The 22,993-nt window shown below is 41.3% G+C and overlaps 2 protein-coding genes across 2 annotated transcripts in view; one reads left to right on the forward strand and one right to left on the reverse strand.

Moving 5' to 3' along the window:
* Atg16 (Autophagy-related 16) overlaps positions 1–22,993 on the forward strand; it is a 418,555-nt gene that overhangs the window by 164,015 nt on the left and 231,547 nt on the right. The gene's annotated exons all lie outside the window — the stretch shown is intronic.
* The window catches only part of LOC122407071 (uncharacterized), a 77,242-nt gene that overhangs the window by 6,706 nt on the left and 47,543 nt on the right, over positions 1–22,993 (reverse strand). Inside the window, exons 4-5 of the mRNA XM_043413052.1 lie at positions 3,802–4,138; positions 2,071–2,736 (exon numbers count right to left, since the gene is read on the reverse strand). Coding sequence (XP_043268987.1) covers positions 2,071–2,736; positions 3,802–4,138 — 1,003 coding nt within the window. The remainder of the gene's footprint in view (positions 1–2,070; positions 2,737–3,801; positions 4,139–22,993) is intronic.

The following is a 22,993-nucleotide window of genomic DNA, read 5'->3' on the forward strand; positions in this document are numbered from 1 at the left end:
CTGCCTCTATTTGTTTTTATCCCTTGCAGGTTTTTCGACGATGTATTTTTTCCCGTTGATTACCCACGACTGAACCCTTCAATGAATAATGATGCTAAGCCACTTGAGCAAAGGTTATACTTGTTTACCAACGTGAAAAAAAAAGAGAAATTAAAAAGAGGAGGAAAACGTAGGATGAGAAAAAACACTGAATGGCAGCACCCACAGTTTGTAGTTTGTGTTGGGGCCATGTGGGGAGCTATGGAGATATTGTATTCTTTTGTATTTTCATGCTATGCTGGAAATGAAAGGTTGCTCGTTCTCCGATGTGTGTTCGTTTACGTTGTCGACGTTAAAGACTAAGTAAATCGTTGGGTTCTCGAAAAAATAATGCATGGGCCACCCACACATGTGATAACAGGAGCTCAGCCTCATTGACTCTCTCCCTTTGAGTATCAACCGTGAGGTTCCGATTAGGTTCACTCTCCAGTCCGTCTACCTGCGTGATTGATTAACCCGAGACTCGCTCATGTATACATGCCTTTCACCTCTCCCATTATATTGTTTTCTTCTCTTTCCTACCTTTTGAAATATTTTACCATCGGGTTTCAAGCTCATTAAAAAAAACCAGAGTTGCAGGCTGTTCTGGAGTAGTGGCTTAATCTCGTACCCCTAATCTGTTCTACATAATACACCGCGTGTTACAAAAATGCTTAAAAATTCAGCTCCTCGAAACTCGAGCATTGTTTCCTAATGATACATTTGAAAATTCAAAACTCTACGAATTATCATTTCTTATAAGATCAATTCTCAAAGATATACTTAACCTTCCCTTGGGGCGTGAGGCTTCATGCAATTATTAAGGCTGTTCTCTTTACTTCGGATCTAAACTTCCATGACCAATGGCTTTTGAATAGTCTCAACTTGGATGAGGCATGAAAACAGTTTAATGGTTGAAAAGTACGCAAATTTGCATTCACCACAGGCCCAATACTTAACGATGTTACTGGAAACTAGTTCTAATAGTCTGTTCACTTGAAAAACATTCTGTACAATTACATCATTTCTGTACAATTCATTCTGTACAATTACATCATTTAATTTCCATAGATTTACAACGTCATTATATTCATTGTCGTAACTGTAAATTATTGAATCTCATGTACTCGTGCGGTCTGTAAAAATTCCATAGTCCGATTCCCTGATTCGAATAATAGTTTTATTGCGTTTATATTTTCGTGAGAATAAGTGGCGAAGATGAGAATCTCTCACGGGTGTAACCGCGAGGCGAGGTCATTATCCTCTGGTCACGAGCCCATTGCCACCTAGTCTCCATTATGCTTAACGATAATACGATAATAGGCGTGCGGGTTCGTGAGTGAGAAAGCGGTGGGTTTTGGCCTCGCATTCGCGCAACGACGCGATATTTAGCCCCTTGGGAAATCAATTTCGAAGAGTGCTCCCGGCTCACGATGAGCCACGCGAGTCAACTATTGTCGCTGTAGCTATCGCTCCATTTCGACCGGAGAGTTCCCCAGGTATGCGCAACTCGCGACAGACTGAGTAGGACACCTGCCTCGATATCGACATTTGCGGGAATGAACTATCCTCCTCGACTTTAAGCTACCGCGAACCACTTCGATTTAATGAAACTGAACAAAGAATCGAGTCGAAAGAAACGCGATGCAATCTAACTAGCATAAGAAGATTTCAATCGACCAGGTTTACCAGCCTAATTGAATGGGAAAACCTTTGTCTTAGTTTCTGCATTTCCATTTTTTATCGATATTCTTTACGTTTCATTTATTCTATAACTTCTGTTATTAAGCGTTATTGTTTTTCATTCTCGTTCATTTCTCAATTCGTTTTTTTTTTCATGACATTTGTCCATTGATTGTTCTCATAAACCAACTCAACATTTTTTTCACGTATCAAGTATAATAATTTCAAGAGATTTGGGCTCCACACGAAATTGTTATTGCGATTAAATAATTGATGTACTTGATGCATTATTGAATCTCGGTAGCATTAATTCTCGTTTTCTCTTTCTTGGCGATACATTAGAATAAAAATAGGAAAGATAATACTCACTTTGCGAGAGGATGCAGTCTTGTAAAGGGGTCCCATGATGACGTGATCGGTAGGACAGCCGTCAGAATCAATCAGGATAATTTCACTCGAGTCAACACCGTCCATGGCAACGAGTTCGCGAACAAATATTTCGTACGGGCTGTTCGGATCGAGAATTTCGAATTTGAGGGCGAGTGGATCACCGACTTCGGCCGAAGGGACGCCGTCGTTTCCATTGCGATCCGTTATCTTCATAGCGACGTTGGGCGAGTCGACGATCACTTCTTCAGACAATGCAGGTGTAATATCACCGTGTACACCAAGATCAACTTCGTTAGAAACGGTTTTGTTGGTCAAATCGTACTGACAAGTTACTGCGAGTCCTAAATCCGAGCTGGTCACTATAGTATCATGATGCTGAATAACAACGTCGTTCAGATAACGTCCCAGACCCTGTTGTCTCACGTTGCACTCAAGATCGTCATACGCCATGCGTAACTCGAATTCAAGTGCACCCTTTACGTCCTGGACACACGAGTTTGGTGAACCCTTTGCGTATACCTTGCCGTTAAAGAGCTTGCTCGTTTGAATTCTGGCCACCATGTCACCAGCGCGACAATCGATCGTTACATTGTAACACGAGCTGAGCTCGTACGTTGATGCTTCCGGCACGTCGAGATAAGGATCCTGCAATTAATTCTCAAATGTTAATTATCCACCTCAATTTACTCTCGAACGACGCCGAAGTTTGCAATGTTGGAGTCCAACGGAGAGAACGAAAAAAAGAAACATTTGTAATTCGCCAATCTTTTATTTCACGAAAAATATCGGTACAGTTTAAAAAACTATGAATTGCAAATTCAGCAGGGAACGAAATTGGAAAATTACTGGAATTATTGGAGGGTTTTTTTTTATATCATTTTGTTGGACTCCAACGTTGCAAACTTCAGCGTCATCACTCTCCATTGAGTATAAATTTGCGGACATGTCTCTCCCGGTAAATATAATTCATGATGAATTTTTATTCATTTATTGCTGCGGAGGAGATTTTCAAATATTATATTCGACCTTAATCGCAATAAACGTTCTAAATTCGATTTCCGCCAACTCCGTTCTCTTTAAAAATGTTAAGTACACTAAATCTATCAACGTGTGACGTTAGTTTTTGCGTCGGAGTATTTCGGTCCACGAGGAAAACACGTTTGCAACTTGTAACGGGACAAGCGACAGAGTGACAGCATCACGGTTCAGCTTCAACAGGTTGGTGAGAATGGGTTTTTTCCTCTCGTACCAAATTCTTTTTCCTTCTTTTTACGCGATGGCACATACTCTAGGGCTTTTGAAATTCCGAACTCTTGCGTTTGTATTCGTGCATAGAAAAATTCGCGTAGGTTTTCGCAACGGTTAAAATTTTCTACATTTTCCACTATAAGAGCAACGGCCTTGTTCTTTTTTGCCACGAGAGATTCCTTTTGCAGTGGATGTTAGCACGGAGTCGATTATAATTTTGTGTTCAACACGCTCATGCCGTGTTATCATTGCAAAGTGTTTTCTTGCTATTAGTTTTCACGATTGTTGGAGATTTTTTCAAACGAACGGTCGAAAAAAATAATCTGGAAAATATAAGAATTTTCTTCACAAAAAATATTATTTCAAATGGACTCTCGCGACCAATGGGGAGTTTTCTTTTATGTGGATACTTCCATACTACGTCTATATAAAAAAATTGAGCGTAAGGTATTGAAAACTTGCCTGAATATCGGAAAGAGTAGCTCGCGCGTGATGGCTGAGACGGCATACCATGTCACCGGTATCACCGTAATCGTAAGAGTGACAGCGGAAAGGAGAGTTGAGACAGAGCTCGCGGCACTCCTCGGATGTACCGACGTCCTGATAAACCGAGTCAACCGTCTTAAGAATACGACCCGAGAGTTTCTTGAACTCGCAAAGCTTCACGGGTTCGTCGACGCAATGATTCTCAAGGTAGTCGAAGCCTTTCGATGTCTGGAAAGCATTCGAGCCGGCAATGGTCAATCTATCCATGTCAGAGAGCTCGCACTCCTTCGTTGAGTTTGCGTAATTGGCAGATCTGTAATCAGCGAACGGAAGAGAAAAAAATGTATTTTCATTCAATTTGTGCAACATTATAATATTTTATGCGGGAATATCCTCGCGGTAAAGAGCTCATGAGAAATAGGTAAGGAGGAAATTTTTTTAAAATTCAGTCTTGCCTCTGCAAACTGCAATAATGTTAAACGAAAATGGGCAAAGCAAAGTTCGGCGAATGTTGGAAAGAGCAGAATAGAACGCGCTTCCGAGCGTCAATGCGCGAGACCTGAATAACGATAATAATAAGAATATCGCAGAGAGAGGAGCGATAAAAAATATAAACACCAACTACGCTCATCGGAATTTCTTGATTATCTCATTTACTAATCGCGGGTACCAAAGGCGTGGCACCATAAACTGTCACCTTCGTTCTACGAACTGTTGTAATGCAAATGCGTCTCGTTCGTTACTCGTACACGTTTCTGATGGTGTACCATGCTGATATACGCTTCTAGGTATATATACGTAGGGAGTATCGTGCTGAATACAATCTATAAATACAGCCCCGACCAACAGAGGCATGAAGAGATGCATAAGTGCAACAGAAGAGCATAAAGCCGTAGATCGCGTGTTCGCCATCGTGCTGTTCCTACGGCTCACACGTTCTCGCGTGTGTTCTCAAAAGAATGGAGATAAAAAAGCGCATTGCAACGAGTCCGGGCGGTGGAACTCATTGGCGTAGTACAATATACCTTTGAGTTACGTGCAATTGTGCTAAGTACAATTCGCGTCCTGATTAATCTCAATGTCCATACGAAAAAATGAGAAATTTCGTTTTTCCTGCGCCACTAGAATAATCAAACTCTTAAAGTATTAGAATTCGTTTTTTTATTCCATGTGTACTTTCGAGTCGTTTTTCAAATTCATTCTCGTTGCATCAAAGAAAATGGCGCTCAATTCTGTAACCCTCTTCATTCGAATCGTTGAGAAAACTCTCGGACCCGAAGAATTGTGCATGAAATAAAATCAGTATCGATATTTTTCAATCCTCGACCATCCCCGCAGACGAGTTTCCCGACAGGAAATATTTTATATGAATGATCCACCGTCATCCGAGGTACGAAGAACGAAAGTTTTCCCAAGAGTATTTTCTCCCCTTTCTTATCACATTGAAGGCTTCTGTCGTGTGAAAAAGTATCTGTACCCCTCCCGAAAAATATAATCGGGACTATCTCCGGACCATTGATTCGGATTTATCCGCCCTCTCGGTTCAGATCAAGTCGAGGGTGCAAATCCATTAAAAATCATCTTCCCTATATATATTTCATCATATAATCGTATATAGAGAGCTAAGTTCCAAGATCACTCAACCATTAAGTATTTATATTTAATGAAAAAAAATAAAACATTGGAAATTATCGATTAAAAATGATCGATAGTGAATAAATAATAAACGGACCGCGCTACTAAAGTTCTTAGCAAGCGTCGAAAAGACAACCAACTATGAAATAACATTTGGCTCAATGGAAAACGGACGCCATTATCGAACTACGGTGAACGGTTCACCCATCAAAATGGTGTTTTTGTAATTGATGTTAATTTGCAAATAACCCAGCAAATAACTCATCAGCACGTATTCGCATGTTACGAAATCTGTAAGTTGATATACAGATTACATTTTCTCGTGACAGTGCTATCAATGCTGTAATGGATCAAGACGGAATGTGATAGATTGAAAATAAAGTATGAAAATCGTAGCGTCATGTGTGTCTGGAGGCTCTGTGAATGAATCGTTGACGTGCAGATGATGACTGAGCGCGCGCTAGAATTTGTTTTGCAGTTTAGAGTCACGCGATCATGTAATGCACAGTGCAACATCCTATGTCAGTTAACTTCATCATAAGGAAAACTAGAAAAGAAGAGTATGAAACGAACCGTTTAAGTACTTTGTATCAGGCTGAGAGACAACATTTACTTGCACACATCACATAATAGTCGTGTAAACAAGTTAAAGTCTTGACGATCTCTCAGAAACGATTACGTTACCAGGAAGCCTCGAGCTTGAGACTGAAAGTAAAATATCGAAGGAAATAACACGAATTGGCGGCTCCACTGCAACGTGATTCGAGACCAATTTGTCTGCATATGGCCACCGCTACGAATCGTTGGAACGACATTTGGAACGTGTGGAAAATTGACTATGAAAAATCGAGGTGCACTGCACTCTATTGCACTGTAATAATGCAATATCGAAGGTAGAAATGGGGACGAATTATGGAACAATCGATTGTGTACTAATTTACGAATGGAAGGAAAGAGAGAGCGAAATCGAAGTGGAAGAAACATGTATTGCGGCTGAATCGAGATGGAAAAATGCTGCGGATGCCGCCGGCGACAATCTTCGATTTTTACAAGTTCATAAGATCTTTGTTTATTCTGCCGATTTCATTATTCGCATTGGCGAATTTTTTAAAACGACTCGTTCCGCATCTCAAACGCGTAATGGAAAATATTCGATTAGGACATGACTCGGTAAAACACGTTCTTCATCCAAGAATAGAACACGCATTTACAGCGGTCTTTTAGTTACGTTTGAAATGAGGCTTCATCTTAAGATTCGCGTTGTATTGATCGACTTCGTGCTATATCAGATATTGCTTCCCAACACACGTTCTGTCTACACAGAGCTACTGCCTGGGCTCTTGATACATGTATCTGCGATGAAAATGAAAACGATTCTGTACAGAGAGCGTATAACAGTCAGGGAGAAATAGAATCTGTAATATTACATCGCAAACATTCGATCGAGTCATCGCTCTTTATTTCTGAATTTTTCAAATAATATTATTTCTGCTTCTTCATTGCTTGCATCGAGAAAACCGCTTTATTTTTAACACTGATACTCGTCCGCTTGCTTATATTATGTTTTTCTGTATTCGTTAGAATTAACCATTCGAATCGTTGAGGAAACTACGCACTTTCCTAGAAAATATTCATAATCGGCCAGGAGTGGCTCAGAGTTGGCGAATGTTGGTGAATGTTCCGAAAAAAAAGCCACAACGGGCAGCGTTGCACTGGAAGCATCGGGACACATTTTAAGCGCCTGATCGCTTCATGGTGTTGTGAATCGAATACGCCATTGTGCGTGAAAGGATACATTCAATATATGCGTCATTTTGATACCGTCGATGGTGGGAAAATGCATAGCAAAGAAATCCAAGAGATTTCATTTGTTTATAATTTTTTAATTCAAAGCATGCTGCGTGTTTTATTGCGATGATATCTGTCGGTTGTTCCATATCAATGCATCCCACATTCTATCTAACTTTAATACTTTTCTGAACTTCTTATAGGAAAATAGACGATGATCGAATCCAAATGATTTTTGTTCTTGGACACATCACGATTCCAATCTATCTTTTCAACTGACACCACAACTCCGGCTATCATTCTTCTATTCTATTCTGAGATCATCCTTCATATTTGTCAATAGAATTTTCCACGATTCCGAGTGGATAGACAGGCCCTTGGGGAATTCAAGAGAGACGGTGAAAGAAAGAGGAAGAACGATCACGAGGGCATATACGCGATTAATCTGAGCAAAAACCTTTCTGGAAAGCGAACGATTTTGAAACGACAATTTTCACGAAGAATAACCAACTATCGAAAAATTTATAAAAGATTGAGTGGCTTTAAATGCGAATGAAGATCGATTTGAAATAGAACACTGAAAATAATCAATTTAAAAGCTTTTATTATTGTCTGTCAAAATGTTTACTCCTGTCATCGTAAATTTGGACGAAAATATTTCACGTTCTCTGGATGCAATTTTTAATCAATTGACCCCAATTCTTTCGATGATCCAGGAGTTTGTTTCGTAGAAAAGTGCAATGCGTTATTTACCTTTGACCTCAAGATCGAATCTCGGAATATCTGAACATTCACATAAAAACGGGATTAATAAGTATGAATGAGAAATGAATTTGTGTCCCGGGAATAACTGTGAGTAGCAACAATTCTTATCGTTTGAAAGATACGCAAAAGAAAAAAGGATGTGATAAGGATTGAGGGCGTCATGATGGCGAGACTTTTTTGAGACGCGGCTATCGTACACCTCGTACAATCCAACCACACTACAACATAACCGTGGTCCCTTGTCTCATGAATTACGTATAAACGAGCGGGTAACAGTAGATGGGGACTACCAGATGTTGTTCTGTAGCTACGGCGGGGTGCTTGGAAATCTCGGAAAATCTGCCGAATAAACCTTATATATCCAGACTCGATTTTGCTTCGAATCGAAGACTTTCGGACGATCAGGGAGAAATAAATCACACGCCTCTGCCCCCATTCGATAATCCGACAAATTTGTAACCGAAGAGTACACTTATTTTCGTATCACTTGAGAACGATCGAAATAAAATGGGAGGGAAACAAACGAACTTGAATATATCTTGGAGGACAAAAAAACAATATATAAATGGGAAACAACGGCGGAGGGTTATTTAGAGTAAAAGTTGAGTTATCAGTAATGGAAACGAGCGTGGGATAAAGTAGACGAAGTTATTCTTGCTGTTCCGTTCTTCTCCTTCTTCGAAGTGAGTGAATTATTGACAATGTCAGGGGTATCGTGACCATGTTTTTTCCTCAATACGGATTACTTTTTCAACATCTTTCGACCCTCGTCTTCGGATTTCCTACACTTTATTCAAGCACAACATTAGCAAATTTAATTTGCGATTTATCGAATCTTCGAGTCGTCCATTACTTGTCAGTGGCTCTGACAAGCAAAGGATTTTCAGATATTTTTACTTAGAGGATTCTCAGCAGCGATGTTCACTGATGTTGAAACAACACAACGTGACGAATTTTACGTCTTGTCCAGGAAACTAATATTTCGAAGATTTATATTTTTTTTAACTTTATCACGAATCTTCTTTTCAAAAGGTCTGCGCACGAATGAAAAAAGCGTGATGAAATAAAATGACATCCCGCGAGTAGCTTGCAGGATGACAGTGATTGTCGGGGCCTCGAGACTCAATCAGACTGGAATAAACTGAAGCTGATATAAAGGTAGAAGAGAATTACAAGCTGTTCGCTTGAGTGAACCTCGATGAATCTCGAATTATTCGTCGTCGACGAGGTAGAAAAGAGAATAGTGAATTCTCACTTTCTTCTCATTCATTTCTCTCGTAGGTCCTTGATAGCTCGGTCTCACTCCAGTGCTAATATAGAACCAAGGCATTTGAATACTCGGATACAGTAGAGCGGAAAAATGAATGAAAATCCAACGGTTTTGACACAGCATCCCGACGCTTCGGCGAAGGGAATTTACAATATTTTTCTCTATGATTATTCAGAACGGAAGGCTGTTTAGTGCATGCGGAGAGTGAAAGTGACATGAGAATCGTATTTTCGTAGCATACCAAATAATATGAGAAAGGACTAAAAAAACCTAGTGAAACTCGCGCTATCCAGCCGGATTAGTATGATCGGCCGAATCAAGCCTCCGAAACTTGGATGGTGAGTTCAAGGTCTGACTAATCTCGGTACGTGGAATGCCGAATGCTTGAAACAGTGTAGCAGGAAAGACGGTAGCAAAGGAAGACCGTAGAATAATCGGGCATACACGAAGTGCACAGTACATAGATCAACTTGACACCGGAAGTAAGTACACCAGTGGCAAGAGCTTTGAGTGCCGACGCGATTTTGGTACAGCTAAGATAGCGCAAAGCGCAGTCGAGCCAGACGACAGACGTTACTCTCCCTTACCCTTGACTCGCAAGCTCTTTCCGACCGATGTTCTTTTGCTATTAGCCGGAGATATATGTCGTGCACGCAATCCGGTGATGCATTGCGAATTCAGCCACCACCCTGGCTCTCTCACTCCTCGTGTGAGATGCCCAAGCCTCGTGACACCCTGACATTTCGTTCTCTATACTTTCTCTACTTTCCACTATCGTCTTTACAACCAAGCAATCCGTTTACTTTCCGCTTCTTTTCTTCCTCTCTTCCACTATCAGACTCGGCCCTTGCCCTCGGTTCCTGTCTCTTTTCTTCCCCTTTCTTAGGTATTTTCTTCTTTTTTGTCTTGACCGATGCTCCCTTCTCTTTTCCTCTTCCCATCTCTTTTTCTAACGGTCGACAAATGGCCACAATTACGTACATGTGCCAATATATATTCTTCTACCCACTACTACGATCGGAGCTTCTTTCGCGCCATTGGCGAGGCGACGAAACACCACGCTTCCGGCCAGTGGCAAACTTCACCATTTTCTCTAGTTTACCGTTCGCTCGATACTTCACTTACCATCCGTCCTTCTTTATCCCACCAGCCACGAATATCTCGCGAACAACGACGAGAGGAAAATTCACGGACTCTCGTTGAATGCGACGATTTCTTTCTACTACGGGAATCGACGTTTACGACGACAGAGGCTCTCACTCATCCTGTCCACGGCTTTTCTTTCCTCTTGCTCCTCTTATTCTGCGAAAACCGACAACTCTCCGCGATCTTTACTCTCCTACCGAGTTTCTTAGCTCCACAAAGAAAAATTACTATCGAAGATAAATGTTCGAGCCATAACGTATACACGACGAATTTACCGAACAACAACGATATTGCTTTACGTGATTCGATTTTTGAATATTCGATCCCCACCGTATTGAAGCTCGCATCGCGTTCGTGGACAAGCGAATTTTATTTTCTTTATCAATCTCATCCCTGAAGAACGCATGACAAAGTTATTAGCAGTGTTGACTATAAGACAAATGCTTGGCGACAAAGTAGAAAATAATCGTCATCGGTTATTACTTTGACAATGAATTTTCTCGAAGTTTTCGAAAGAGACGATCGTTTCTACACGAAAAAATGTCGAAATCCAGATATAAATGAAAATTGCTGTTGATGAAGAACGAAACTTCATCTTGGATTCACCTGCGCGCGAAGCTTAATTGTGAGTTTTTTTAGAAAAAATCGAAATTCGAGGATCAGATAGCTCTATACTTTAGTGTAGGGTGTTCCCAACATAAAGCCATAAATTGAGTGTGTAAATCAGTGTTTTCACGTACGTGAGAGCTTGTAAGACCCTGGCCAGAGCACCAAGTTAGAGCATGTACGCGTCCCGATGTAATTACGATAAACTTAATGTACGAGTGTCGGGTAACCAGCTGGCTTGGTGGTCGAGCAAAGCATGGAGCAAGTGAGAGTAACAGGTGCTTCGAACTTCGGTACATGTCTTGCCCTTCCTCTTCGCTCCTTTCGCCCTTAGTATCTTGCTTTTCGCACCGGGGGCAGCTTCGCCCGCTACCAGTTACGCACGCGATAAGGTCGTTTTCGCGCTTCCGAAATTTGCAACTGGATATAGAATCTGTTCGGAAACTGCATTGTGGGTTTTGCTCTATCGGGAGCCGAGTTAGGAGCGTAGTTGAGGGAGAAATCTCGATAGTACTCGATGCATCATTATACCCGAGGCAACGAGAACGTATAAAAAAGCTCTCGGTGTTGTATCGGGCCTTTGAGATAATTGGCCCGAATTACTCAATGATGTGAACGTGAATACAGAGTGCACGAGGTTCAACATTTATAATGAAAATGAAAAAAAAATATTTCCACGCGAGTACGAGTGACGTGAATGCGCGTTAAAGTCGACGTAATCGAACGACTGCACACACAGTTTTGGAGCAGCAGAGCATCGCCATTACGCAGTAATTGTATAACACTGGGATCGAAGAACTTCACAACAATAAGATTTGATTCGCAGAGGAAAATATGAGAGTAGAAGTCGCAACGCAGAGCCTGTAATTAATAAAACCGCAAGAGTCTACGCTCCCGAGTGTAATGTACAATGTAAAGTTCTAGGTCATACGAATTACCCGAGTGCGATATCGCGCTCTGCGAGAGGCAAGAGCGCGGGATCTTCGCTCTAATTAATAAATATCACGGTCGCTAATGAATTGTATCTGTCGCGTATAACCCAACGGTATTACGTTGGCTGATTGCGAATTAATTACTTATATCGTGCGATTTGCATATGCAAATTGTGCCCAGCGGTGAAGAGACGATCGTGCGCGTGGCAGTGGTAGCGAAGTCGCTTCAGCTTTATAACTATACATCGAAGAGAGCTCCAAGTCCTGGACTGAGAGTACAGAACTCACGGAGAAATGGGTAATTGAGGTGGGATCGTGGAGCGCACGAGCAAGAGGAGGGTAGATAGACGGGAAAAGTTGCAAGCCAGACAGTCAGATAGAAACTATTACTGCGACTGTATACGTATCGCTATTTCTACGTTCACGTGTAGTCAGCTCTTGTCGATGTGTGCGTACGAGCACATACATATTCAATCTCACGTGGATCTATATATAGACGGGAGATTTTTTTCCAGTCCTTCGTCGTTGGTGCGCCCGTGAAGCCCTCTATTTATCAGAAAATACGCGCGTTCTTATCAGTATACAGCTAACTTAAGATAGACACAGTGGCTGCGGAGAGCGCGCGCGAGAGAGCAAAGCCGACAAGGCTAAATTTGCCATAGCTTTGTGAAATTAATGGTATATATTTATCGTCTCCTTTCGATCGATAATATAATCTTTCCCCTCTGTGCTTTAACGTTGACGTGTTTATGCAAGATCGCGTATTAATTATACCCTGGAAACGTGCGCTGCTTTCGCTCCGTGTCTTTCTTCCCCCCTGCATCATCTCGCTTCGTTTCTTCTTTCTCCGCCATAAAACGAATTATATCGAGTTATCGATCAGCGATCTATGGATCATGAAAATTTGTCAAAAAAAAAAAATAAAACGAAACAACAAACACGTGAAGGTATCTTAATCGATTTTGGTCTACTGTGACGGAATATTTATTGCTACTTTAGTCGATTAATAAGAAGAAGAAAAAATGAAATACGGGGAATGTACGAGTTTACCAGGTAGTTTGAGAGTGTCGGGGTTATCGATCGAAATAATCTATACTTTTACCCCCTCGTGGCGTACACATGCCGCATAATAGCGCGGTATGCATATAACGTACGCGATAGTGAGAAATGTATACGGTGAAATGTTAAGAGGCTGGTGGGGGAACCGGGGAAGAGATAGAGGGAACGAGATACTGCACTGTGTAGCGCAACTTGCAACGAGTACTGCGCGATGCTCTCGGCAATACGGTAGCTGCACGCTGTGTCGGTCCCGGGTGGTAAACTCGTATCTATCTTATTGCTATCCTTGCCGTAATTCTTCCATGTCGCGTAGCTCGCCACGCCGAGGCTCTGCCTGCCCGAGAATGAAATGGTCAGTTGGCTTTGCTCTCTCTCCTTCTCTTTCTTTTTCTCCGGTCTTTCTCTTGCAGTCTATATTTTAATAGCACCATTTGTGCGTGCATTCACGTCCTATCTTTCTCTCTCCTCTTCCTCTCTTCGTTAAATTGCTCACAGATATCGACGACGTTCCCGCGTCGCTTGATATTCCCCCGTGAAATACTTCCATTCTATCAGTTTCTCACTTTGAGAGTCTCCTCGTCTTTTTAGTCGTTTTCAAATCATGCTCGAGCTTGTCGTCCTCAGTAAACGACGCTAAATTCCATTGCGTTTGATAGCTGCTACCAGTTTCGTTGGGTTCTTTGAGAGTCTCCTTGATTTCTGCTTGTGTGTTGTTTGCTTTTTTTGTTAACAGAGGAAAAAAATTAAGGAAAAACTACGAGATGTCAAAGGAATGTATTAGTCTGCTCACTAGTGGCTTTGAGACGTAGAAAAAGTGGGATAAAACCACGAGTAAGTACGGGGAGAGGGGACGAAATAGTGTTCACACCCGTCTAAATGAGTAGAGATGATTACACAAAGAGAAAAGTTGGAAGATTAGCACATTCGTTAAGAACGGAGCACACGTAGTACGAAGTGTACAATCGGCTACATATTTCTGCGGTCATTTCTTGTGATCTGTCCAGCCCTTTTTATAATGCCAGCATCTCTTTTTATCTAGGTAAAGACCGTTTTCTCATTTTCCAGGTACAGCAGTCTCCCATACATGTATACACTCATACACGCCTATTTCTTTTCCTGTTCATCCCTCGGTCTCATCTTCCTTGCTCGCCCCTCTCTTTTGTGCCGATCCATGTCTTAACGTCTTGGCAAAGTCGTTTGCTGCCTTCAGCGTTGGTTTCTTCCACCGGACGCATTCCTTTGCTACCGGCTATACAGCTCCTCTCAGTTCAAGTCTCGAAGCTCAACTGCTCTGCTGCTACTGTTCACGTCACCCTATACGAGCACCAGAAACGACCTGGCATATACACGCATACAGTGATATAATTGATACATCGGTATTTTATTCCATCATCACGTTCTTATTTATTCCGGATCAAGTCACTTTTACTCGGGAGTTTCGCTCGTATAGCCGTATTTACTCAAGCAGCCTTCAGGCAATAATGTATAAAGCTGTAAAGATCAACCGCACCAGGACAGGAGCATATCCTGGGTCGTAGAGTTTTGAGTTGATGGGAAGATCGGAGAAAAGAAACAAATCGGTGGCTGTTCAGATGAAACAAGTTACTTGTTTTGCTTACAAGCGAGTCAGCGTGTCTTGGTAAAGGACTCGAGAGTTACGAGACGGCGGAAATTAATATGACGTGCGATACGTTTTGGTTAATTGTTATAATATTTTTTGTACACAATTCTTATAATAATTCAATAAAATACTGATCCTACTGAGTTTCAATAATTATTTGACGTGGCAGGTGAATGGTTTAATCCGCTTCACAATTGGCATTGTTTCACTAGTAGTATATAATTAAACGCTGGTTTCGTTGGACCGTGTATTACATAGTTTTTGCGCGAAAAGCAATTAACGTTTTTCCTGAAAAAGGAACGATCGATGTCACCAGTTTCGACACTGTTACTCGAGTTGAGGAGAGGAAGTACAGAGTCGTGGCGTAGCTCAGCTCAAACTTTCCTTATTACGATTTGGCTCCTATATTACTTTAATTACCTCCCTTTTCTAGGCCTTTATTCAGTATACCTCCGGACAAAGTTCCCTCGGAGCTGCTACTCCTGTATGTAACGTTTTGCGATTCGTACTTTCCTTCTTTAACCTCGGGCATTCCGACTCAATGTAGATACCGTGGTTTTACATTTCTATGCCATTATTCGTCGTCATCGCCTTTGCCGCCCTCCATCACGTCGCCTCGATCTTCTTTACTTGATGTATTCTTCAACCCTTATACCAACTAATAGAAAATCCTAAGGTATAAAGGCCCCAAGTTGTAGCGAACCGCGTTAGCAAACGTCATGAATTTATTAGGCCGGAAGGTCTCATTGGTAATCGAGTACACCCAAGTGAAAAGACAACAGATACGAACCTCCCTGTGACAGGTTACTCCGCCCACTATTCCTTCATCTCTCTTGCACTTAATTTCAACGCTATTACGCCAACTATAACGATCGTCTTAGCCCGTCTACATCTTGTAAATGATTACTCACGCTGGCGCACAATGTACCTCTTGACACTCATGCTTCATCTCTTATGGATGCATTTCTATCAACAAAGTTTCTACCTGATAGTGAACGAGTATGCCAGTCAACTTGGTACCCTGTCGAGCGGATCCTGAAGTTATTCATTTCTTGAGATTTTCAATTACGATGTACTCGTATGCAGTGAATTTTATTTTCTGTGAGGTTTCATTTAATTACAATTTACTGTTCGTCGCAATGAAGCGATGAAGATGAAGAGCGTACGCTCTGAATCAACATGTTTGGACTCAATCATATCAACAACAACGATACCTGAGATTTTGACGCTACGGAAATATCATAAGCATCGCAGTAGCCCATCAATCATCCGAAGAAAAGCCAATCTAAATATGTAGACTTTTGTGGCAGTTAAGGTCATGCCCGAAGGATCGTATTCTATGGGTGTTTAAATTGAATCGATCTTTACTCCATAATTAAAGATACGATCACTTTAAATTGACGTCAGAGTTATTAATTCAAAAATGTGAATAAATTCTTTCAACTTATCTTTTGACGAATGGAATTACAAGCCATTAATTAATCGGGGATCCATCACTGACTGAACCAGAAATTTCATTCATCCCTGGTGAAAATTCTATGGTTTTTTGTGTAAAAAATCGCATTAGAGAGCGCAAAGGGAAAACCTAACGGGAAATGAATCAAGAGAAAAGTATTGATGAAAAGACAGAAGGCTGTGACAGGAATGGGCCAAGCCAAGAAGAAACAAAATGCCGGAATAAGCAAGTGTGAGGTTATACGAGTGCTCATTACCAATTTCGTTTATTCTTTAACATAATATATCTTCATTTCTAGCAAGACAATCGTCTCGATTTTTTTCCCAAACCTTCATTATATACTTGATTGTTATTGTGTGTACTTAATCATAAACTTCGTGCGAAGCGTTCATTCGTCGTATGGAAAGATAAACGATTTCTTACGCATAGTCCCTATAACCCCATGTGTTTTTCTTTATATTCAAACACGTTTATCTAAATAACCAATAAGACAAATCCTGTAAAATTTGATATGCACGTCAGTCGACTACCCATTTAAGCTCTGTCAATATTTCAAGACTTTCTTAAGAAAATCGTTTCGTGCATAAACTACCTTGAAGAATAGCCAAACTTTGGCTACATGAGATCGTGTAATGGGGATTTCTCCGTGTGTTCCTTGGTACATTCGAGTCAGGCCAACTGGGACATGCGGCTTAAAAACATCTACAGATTGGTTACACATCCGATGGGATGTGTGAAGTGTGGGGGTGAATAAGATAGCACTTGCGTATAACACGCCTCACCTGACCAAGTACGTTACACAGAGATGTCTGCTGGGATTTGGCTATATATTTTCCTCTCAAAGGGAATGAACCATTAGGCAAACTCCGTCTAACGCTTTCCGCTGCGTGGTGTAGGTAGGCCGATGATGTGTAGGAAGAGAAGATCGTATTAGTGTTGTTGGCCCAGGTACACGTAGAGGATCGTTCATGCCCATCCCTGTTCACGCCAAGGTCCCCATTGACTGTTTAGTCAAACGAACGCTGGTCAATTTACATTCCAATGGCGCATATGGTCTCTCGAGCACCTTCCCGCTCTTACTCACGGCGCAGTAAGGTACCTCTGAGCATATGCACATACGTTTATTATGTGGCAAGATGTACGTGCATGTCAATGCCATGGATTCCAGAACCGGTATGCTCGCCTTGTTTCGCCGTAGTTAACCAATGTTTACGAGACTAGACGCGGACGTTATTTGTGATGATTTATGAATTGGTATTTAGTACTGTCGGACGGTTCCTACCAACTATGGGGTCGAGATGGGAAGTATTGAAACGTGGATTGTATTACAACATACTAGAAGACAAAAACGGACTACCAAATACGGAACAATCAGCTGTGAAGCCTCATGGCACAAACGCTCGTATATTTCTATACGACAATTGTCCGTCGTAACGAAATGCAACTTGAGAGTAGCAACGCACCAGCCAAGCCAGACACTGTTAAACCAGGATCACGTTGTTCTCACTCGTTTCATGCATTATGTTTATGCATGAAGAAAAATGGACGGTGCACGGACGTTGAACATCGACTACACGAATATCCAAATCGTGGCAGAATTCCAAAAAAATTCTACTCCACAATAATTAGTGAGAATTAATTAGAAGTCGGGCATTTGGCTTTTACGATCTTGAGCCATATTTGCCAAGGGAGTTTTAATGTTGTTCTGGAATTCGGTGATCACTGCACGTGAAAAATAGTCGGGAACGGTTATTCCTTCTCATTAACCGACCGAAAGATCTTTTTGTCCAAAGAATTACAATAGTTTTAGCTCTTTAATAATCATAGTAATCTACCTATCGATCGCTCTAACGCAATGCTTGTTATAATAATACTCAAATTAACGTAAGAGTTGCCACTAAATTAGACAACGAGCGAGAAAACCTTGGGAAAGTTAAGTGGCTCGAGTCTTCTGTGTGTGTTTATCCGATGATTCTGTAAATATGCCATTTTTCTCTTTTCTCGTTTTTTAATGAGCACCTAACGTAACATAGTACGTAGGTTTTTTCGACGGGACTCATAACACGAAAGAGACTATGAAACTAGAGAGCCGGAAACGTGATGCAGGAAATGGGAACTCCGTGAATTAGAGGGAGAGTTTGATATTCGTGTGGTACGATTTATACGTACAGGAAGAACTCGGACGACAGATTTTCCTGGCACTTCTCTCTGGTGCGTGTATTCTTGGGTACCTTTTGTCAGTGTATTCCTAACGCGAAGAGCGCTTGGTCGTTGTGAGCTCGTTGCCGGCTAATGCTCGTTATCTCAACGGCTCGACTGTCTAATGGTTCTCCGTAATGGCCCCCGCAATCCACCGGGAACCAAATAGCAACACGATATATCGTTCGTTTCTCGCTGGTCTCTCGCTAACTTGCCGCCCGATCTATGTATTATTCCGACTGTTATTTCAACCTGAGGATTTGCATACGCGTTACCAAGCGTACAAGATGCATCAATGTAGATATATACAAGGTTAATGGCCAATTGATCCAGACGTTCAAAATCACACCAAAGCCAACATACTGTACAATTATTTCACTATTTTTTTCCCTTCTGAAACATTTCCTGCTATTCATTGTCGTTAATATTACCTTTGGAATCGATTTTAGTAATGCTATATTAACAATCCTTCGTCGCAATTCTTTTGTTGACTGGTGTTAGGTTATCATTGGTTCGAATTTTACCTCCAAGTTTGTCATGAGCTGCTTTTTTGTGATGCAATCCGTTTTGACATTGTTCGGGCATTCAAGTGAAAAGGAATGTCGTAGAGACGAGTTTGGGTCGCGGAGTCATAGTGGCGAAAAGAACGGAATATTTAGTTGATCAGAATCAGTGCACGCGGCGAGCTGGTCCAGTATCATGCACGCCATTCGTTCGTAGTTTGAGCTTGAAATAATCTCGTGGGCAAAAGCTGTAGGCGTGCCAGTCGTACAAGCTCCTGGAGTTTCTGACTCGACGGAAAATACGCCTTGAGATGTTGAGCTCTCGTCGCCGTTTGTTCGTTCGGAAAATGGAAGAAAAACTCTGTCGGTGATTTTGTGAGAAATACGCAAGGCGGAATGGGATGCCACGTAGGAGAAGGAGAAGAAGAAGCAGGAGAAAGAGGAGGACGACGAAAGTGGAAAGAGGGGGATCGAGTGGCGTCGCGTGACTCGCCACGCTCACCGGAAACGGACGACGTTCAATCGATAGTAATTTCTTCGGGTTCCCTCTTCGGGCGAGCTACGCTTGCGTATATAAATCCGTCAACTTGATATCAATTTACTTCTACGTAGCCGGGAAAGTCCTTACCAAGGATTGTCCGTAATGTGGGATACATCGATACAAAAAATTGGCATCTGCCAAGAGCATAAAAGGTGGTTGTGTAAAAAAAAAAAAATTGAAAAATCTTAGATTACGCATCTCCACAGCGATAGGGCAATATTAAATTGTCAGTTGAAAATAGCCTGTAAAAGTTTCGGCTGAAATTTCATGCGAGATCTGTCTTGAGCAAAGAATTCTCTGAGACGATGATGTATGGATGTATGGACGTCAGCGAAATTTCGCCTTACTCCGAAAACATCGGAGCAGCGGGATGAATGGTGGTGATTGGACCTATATATTGCAAGCCTTAACAAAAGTTCTCTCTAAAAGTGAAAATTTTGCATAGACGTTCACTCACTGAAGTGACGTCTGGACACTCGAATTGACGTACTATTTCCGTCTTATGCATATCCTGCACCGAAGTCCATTTTTAAATTACACAGGTAAACGAAAAAAGAAGGAATAGTGAGCAATTACAAAAACGAGTTACATACATTCTCGCTACGAAGCCGTCTGACATTGATGAATTTTAGCCTTACTATTCCTCCCTCATGGTCTAACAACATATTTGGCCGTCCAGTTGCGTCGTTCAGAGTGACGGCGACCATGCGTAAAATGGCATATGAGAATTGAATGTTGTACGCGAAAAGGTTCCAGAATAGAGTGCGCTTACTCTGGGCGATACTGTGAATTAATCACATTGCCAATCTGACGGCTGAGCGATGCCGGGGGCTTGGAATATCGAGGCTCGCAAGGATCACAGCATCGTTTCCGGTGTGGTTTCGGGCCGCGTATCTGTCGCGTATTTCCGTCAAATCCACTCGAACGTGGGATCGTATGATGGCGGCAAAGGGTGAAAAAGAAGGACGCGTATACCGAGAGGGAAAAGAATACAGGAGCGGAGAGGTCGTTTGCGGCAGGCTAAACTTTATTGGCCACGGTAACCGCTCGCGAATTTGCCGCAGCGTTCCGGAGACCGCCGGGTTGAAGCGTCACGTGCACGGAAATGCCGCTCTACCAGAGCTGCTGTTACCGCCTCCGTCGTTTTTCATTTTTTCCTTCGGTATCTTTTTTTACTTCTCCCCTCCCTACTTTTCTCGCCCTTTCTCTCTCGCTCTCCGGCTAGCTTCTTTTTTGTTGCAGGTCAACGTTGAGATTTAATGACCTTGCGGATTGCTCGCTTTTTGGCAGCCCCGTGTCTACTAGATTTTGCATGCAGAAAAATTTCGTCGGCGAACCTTTCACATTTTCAAATTACTATGCTAGCTGAAAAGGGTGCTGTTGAAATTACCATTTTCGGCAAGCTCATAAAATAAATATGCATCTCGATGATTTGGCCCTATAATATTAGTTGTAAGCAAGAATTTTTTTTTCACTCCCGATCAATATCCCTTAAAATTAGAGGCTAACTATAACCGTAGAATCTTATGCATACGTCGATTTTGAATAAATCCACGTAGGTGTAAAAATGGGGATAGCACCGGTGAATAAAAATTCGTTTCTATCGATTCAATGAATAATTCACTCGAAGTTGATCCAATTAAGTAAAAACTATTTTTCGTTATCTATTTTTATTTCTATCTCATATTTTGGAGTGGATCTAATGATTCTGAATACTATTAGCGACCGACCGACCGGAGTTTGGATGCGCAGTGTATTTTTGTACGATTTGAATAATTGACAATTTCAACGGAACGCCTCGGAACGCCTCGTATATTCTGCTCCAGGAAATAACAAATACATGGTTGAGAGGTTGTAGGAAAGATATAATACTGTCTTTAGATAACGTAGCACAGTCAGTGGGTGTTCTTCGTAGTGTAGAACGCGAGATCCTTAGAAGGAGATGCTCCATATTGCCAATCTCGACGTAGTCGAGTAACTATGAGATGCCTCAAGGTATCCGGATTATATTTACGGTGTAGACTAACTTACGCATGTATATCAGGAGCATAAGGTGCACGTGAATTTATATCGAACAATTCCAAGAAATGCCACATCGGGATGGGTATAAAATAAGAGGCATGTGAATCGAACAAAAGTGCAGCTCTTAGTGAGTAATCTTAAAGACCTTGAGGAGGCTGATGACGTTGTAACAAAGGATCGATGAACCCTGGAGAGCAATTTATCAAGTCAAGAGAAAATGAACCGTTTAATAACGTGTTAAGTATGGTAGAGATTATGGAACTCCCATTTTTTGCGGTTGAAAATAATAATCCTGTGCTCTAATTAATCCACAAAATCATTGAAGCCCAAATTTCAAGGAGCAGTAAATTAAGAAGAAAGAGATGAACATTTCAAAACTTTCACCAGCTAAAGCTTGTTCGAGAAGACTTAAGAAGTTTTATTTTCGCTCGCTCATCTTCTTCGTCTCTACCATTCTTCGGCCAACTCGACAATGAGTCATTTTTTTTCGCTACTCATCCGTAGCCAAACATAAATTCCCACCGAGAATTCAACCCTTGGGCATCTCACTTGTAAAACCACTAATTAAGTCGGTTGTATTGCTATTATGTGATGCGGAGATCCTTCTTAGGTATTTTTTGTGTTTGAAAACGACATTGGCTGTAGGGCTCGAAGTTTGAAGGCTAAATCGTGTGGTTTTAAGACAGTCTGGAAAGATTATAGGCGTCCTAAATTATTTGCATATTTTGACATGGAGCAATATTTATTCTAACGAATAAGATTTTTATGCATTATTTAATCATTCATCGAGAGTTTTTAGAAATTTATATTTTATTTTCGCTTCTGCTTGAAAAATAATTCAAGTTGAAATTCTAAAGTTATATGAAAAAAAAAACGTATTGGAACGCGAAAAAAAGAGCTCTGAAAAGGCTCCACGATGATTATAGCGAAGTGAAATTATTATTTTGGTATTTCTTATACACCAACTCCACCGGTCTATACATCAGCTATCGACGAGAACCCTCGAATTAATATTAATTTAGGGTCCCAAGCCAAAATCTAACCTCGAAGGGTATTAAAAAGACCATGAGAAAAAGCGATAAACACGTAGTGCAAAAATACCACCATACGGGTTGCAGGCAATTAACGTTGCTGAAGGTTCGTGAGTGCTCACACCAGCCCCACATACATTTTTAATCGATCCCTTCGGTAAGATTATCTCAGGCTATGGGCGTATGGAATTTTTCACGCAGACCTAAGGATTATAAAAAAAAATACTCTGCGTGTATACACCGTCTACGAGAATTCATAATTGAACGTCTCGAAATTCAAATTGATAGTTGTTCTCTCTAAGATTTCAGGGAGATTCGTTTCTTTTTACATTACTATTAAAATTATTCTTCTTTTATTATGTTTCAGGTAAGTCAAGCTCGACAGAACAATTCTACAGATGGTGCTGTCCATTCAGGTCAGAAATGATGATAAGTTTTATCCCAATCCGAAGATTGGATTCTCTTGAAAATGTCTTTCTTTTCAATGAAATGTTCCATTTAGCACAGTTTTTTGATAAGAAGAAAACCGAGTATTTTCTCTTATAAGCAAATCGATCAGCGGCTTTTTTACGACTTCAAACACACTATTGAGCA

Source organism: Venturia canescens, chromosome 1 (genome assembly GCF_019457755.1).
Source record: "Venturia canescens isolate UGA chromosome 1, ASM1945775v1, whole genome shotgun sequence".
NCBI lineage: Eukaryota > Metazoa > Arthropoda > Insecta > Hymenoptera > Ichneumonidae > Venturia > Venturia canescens.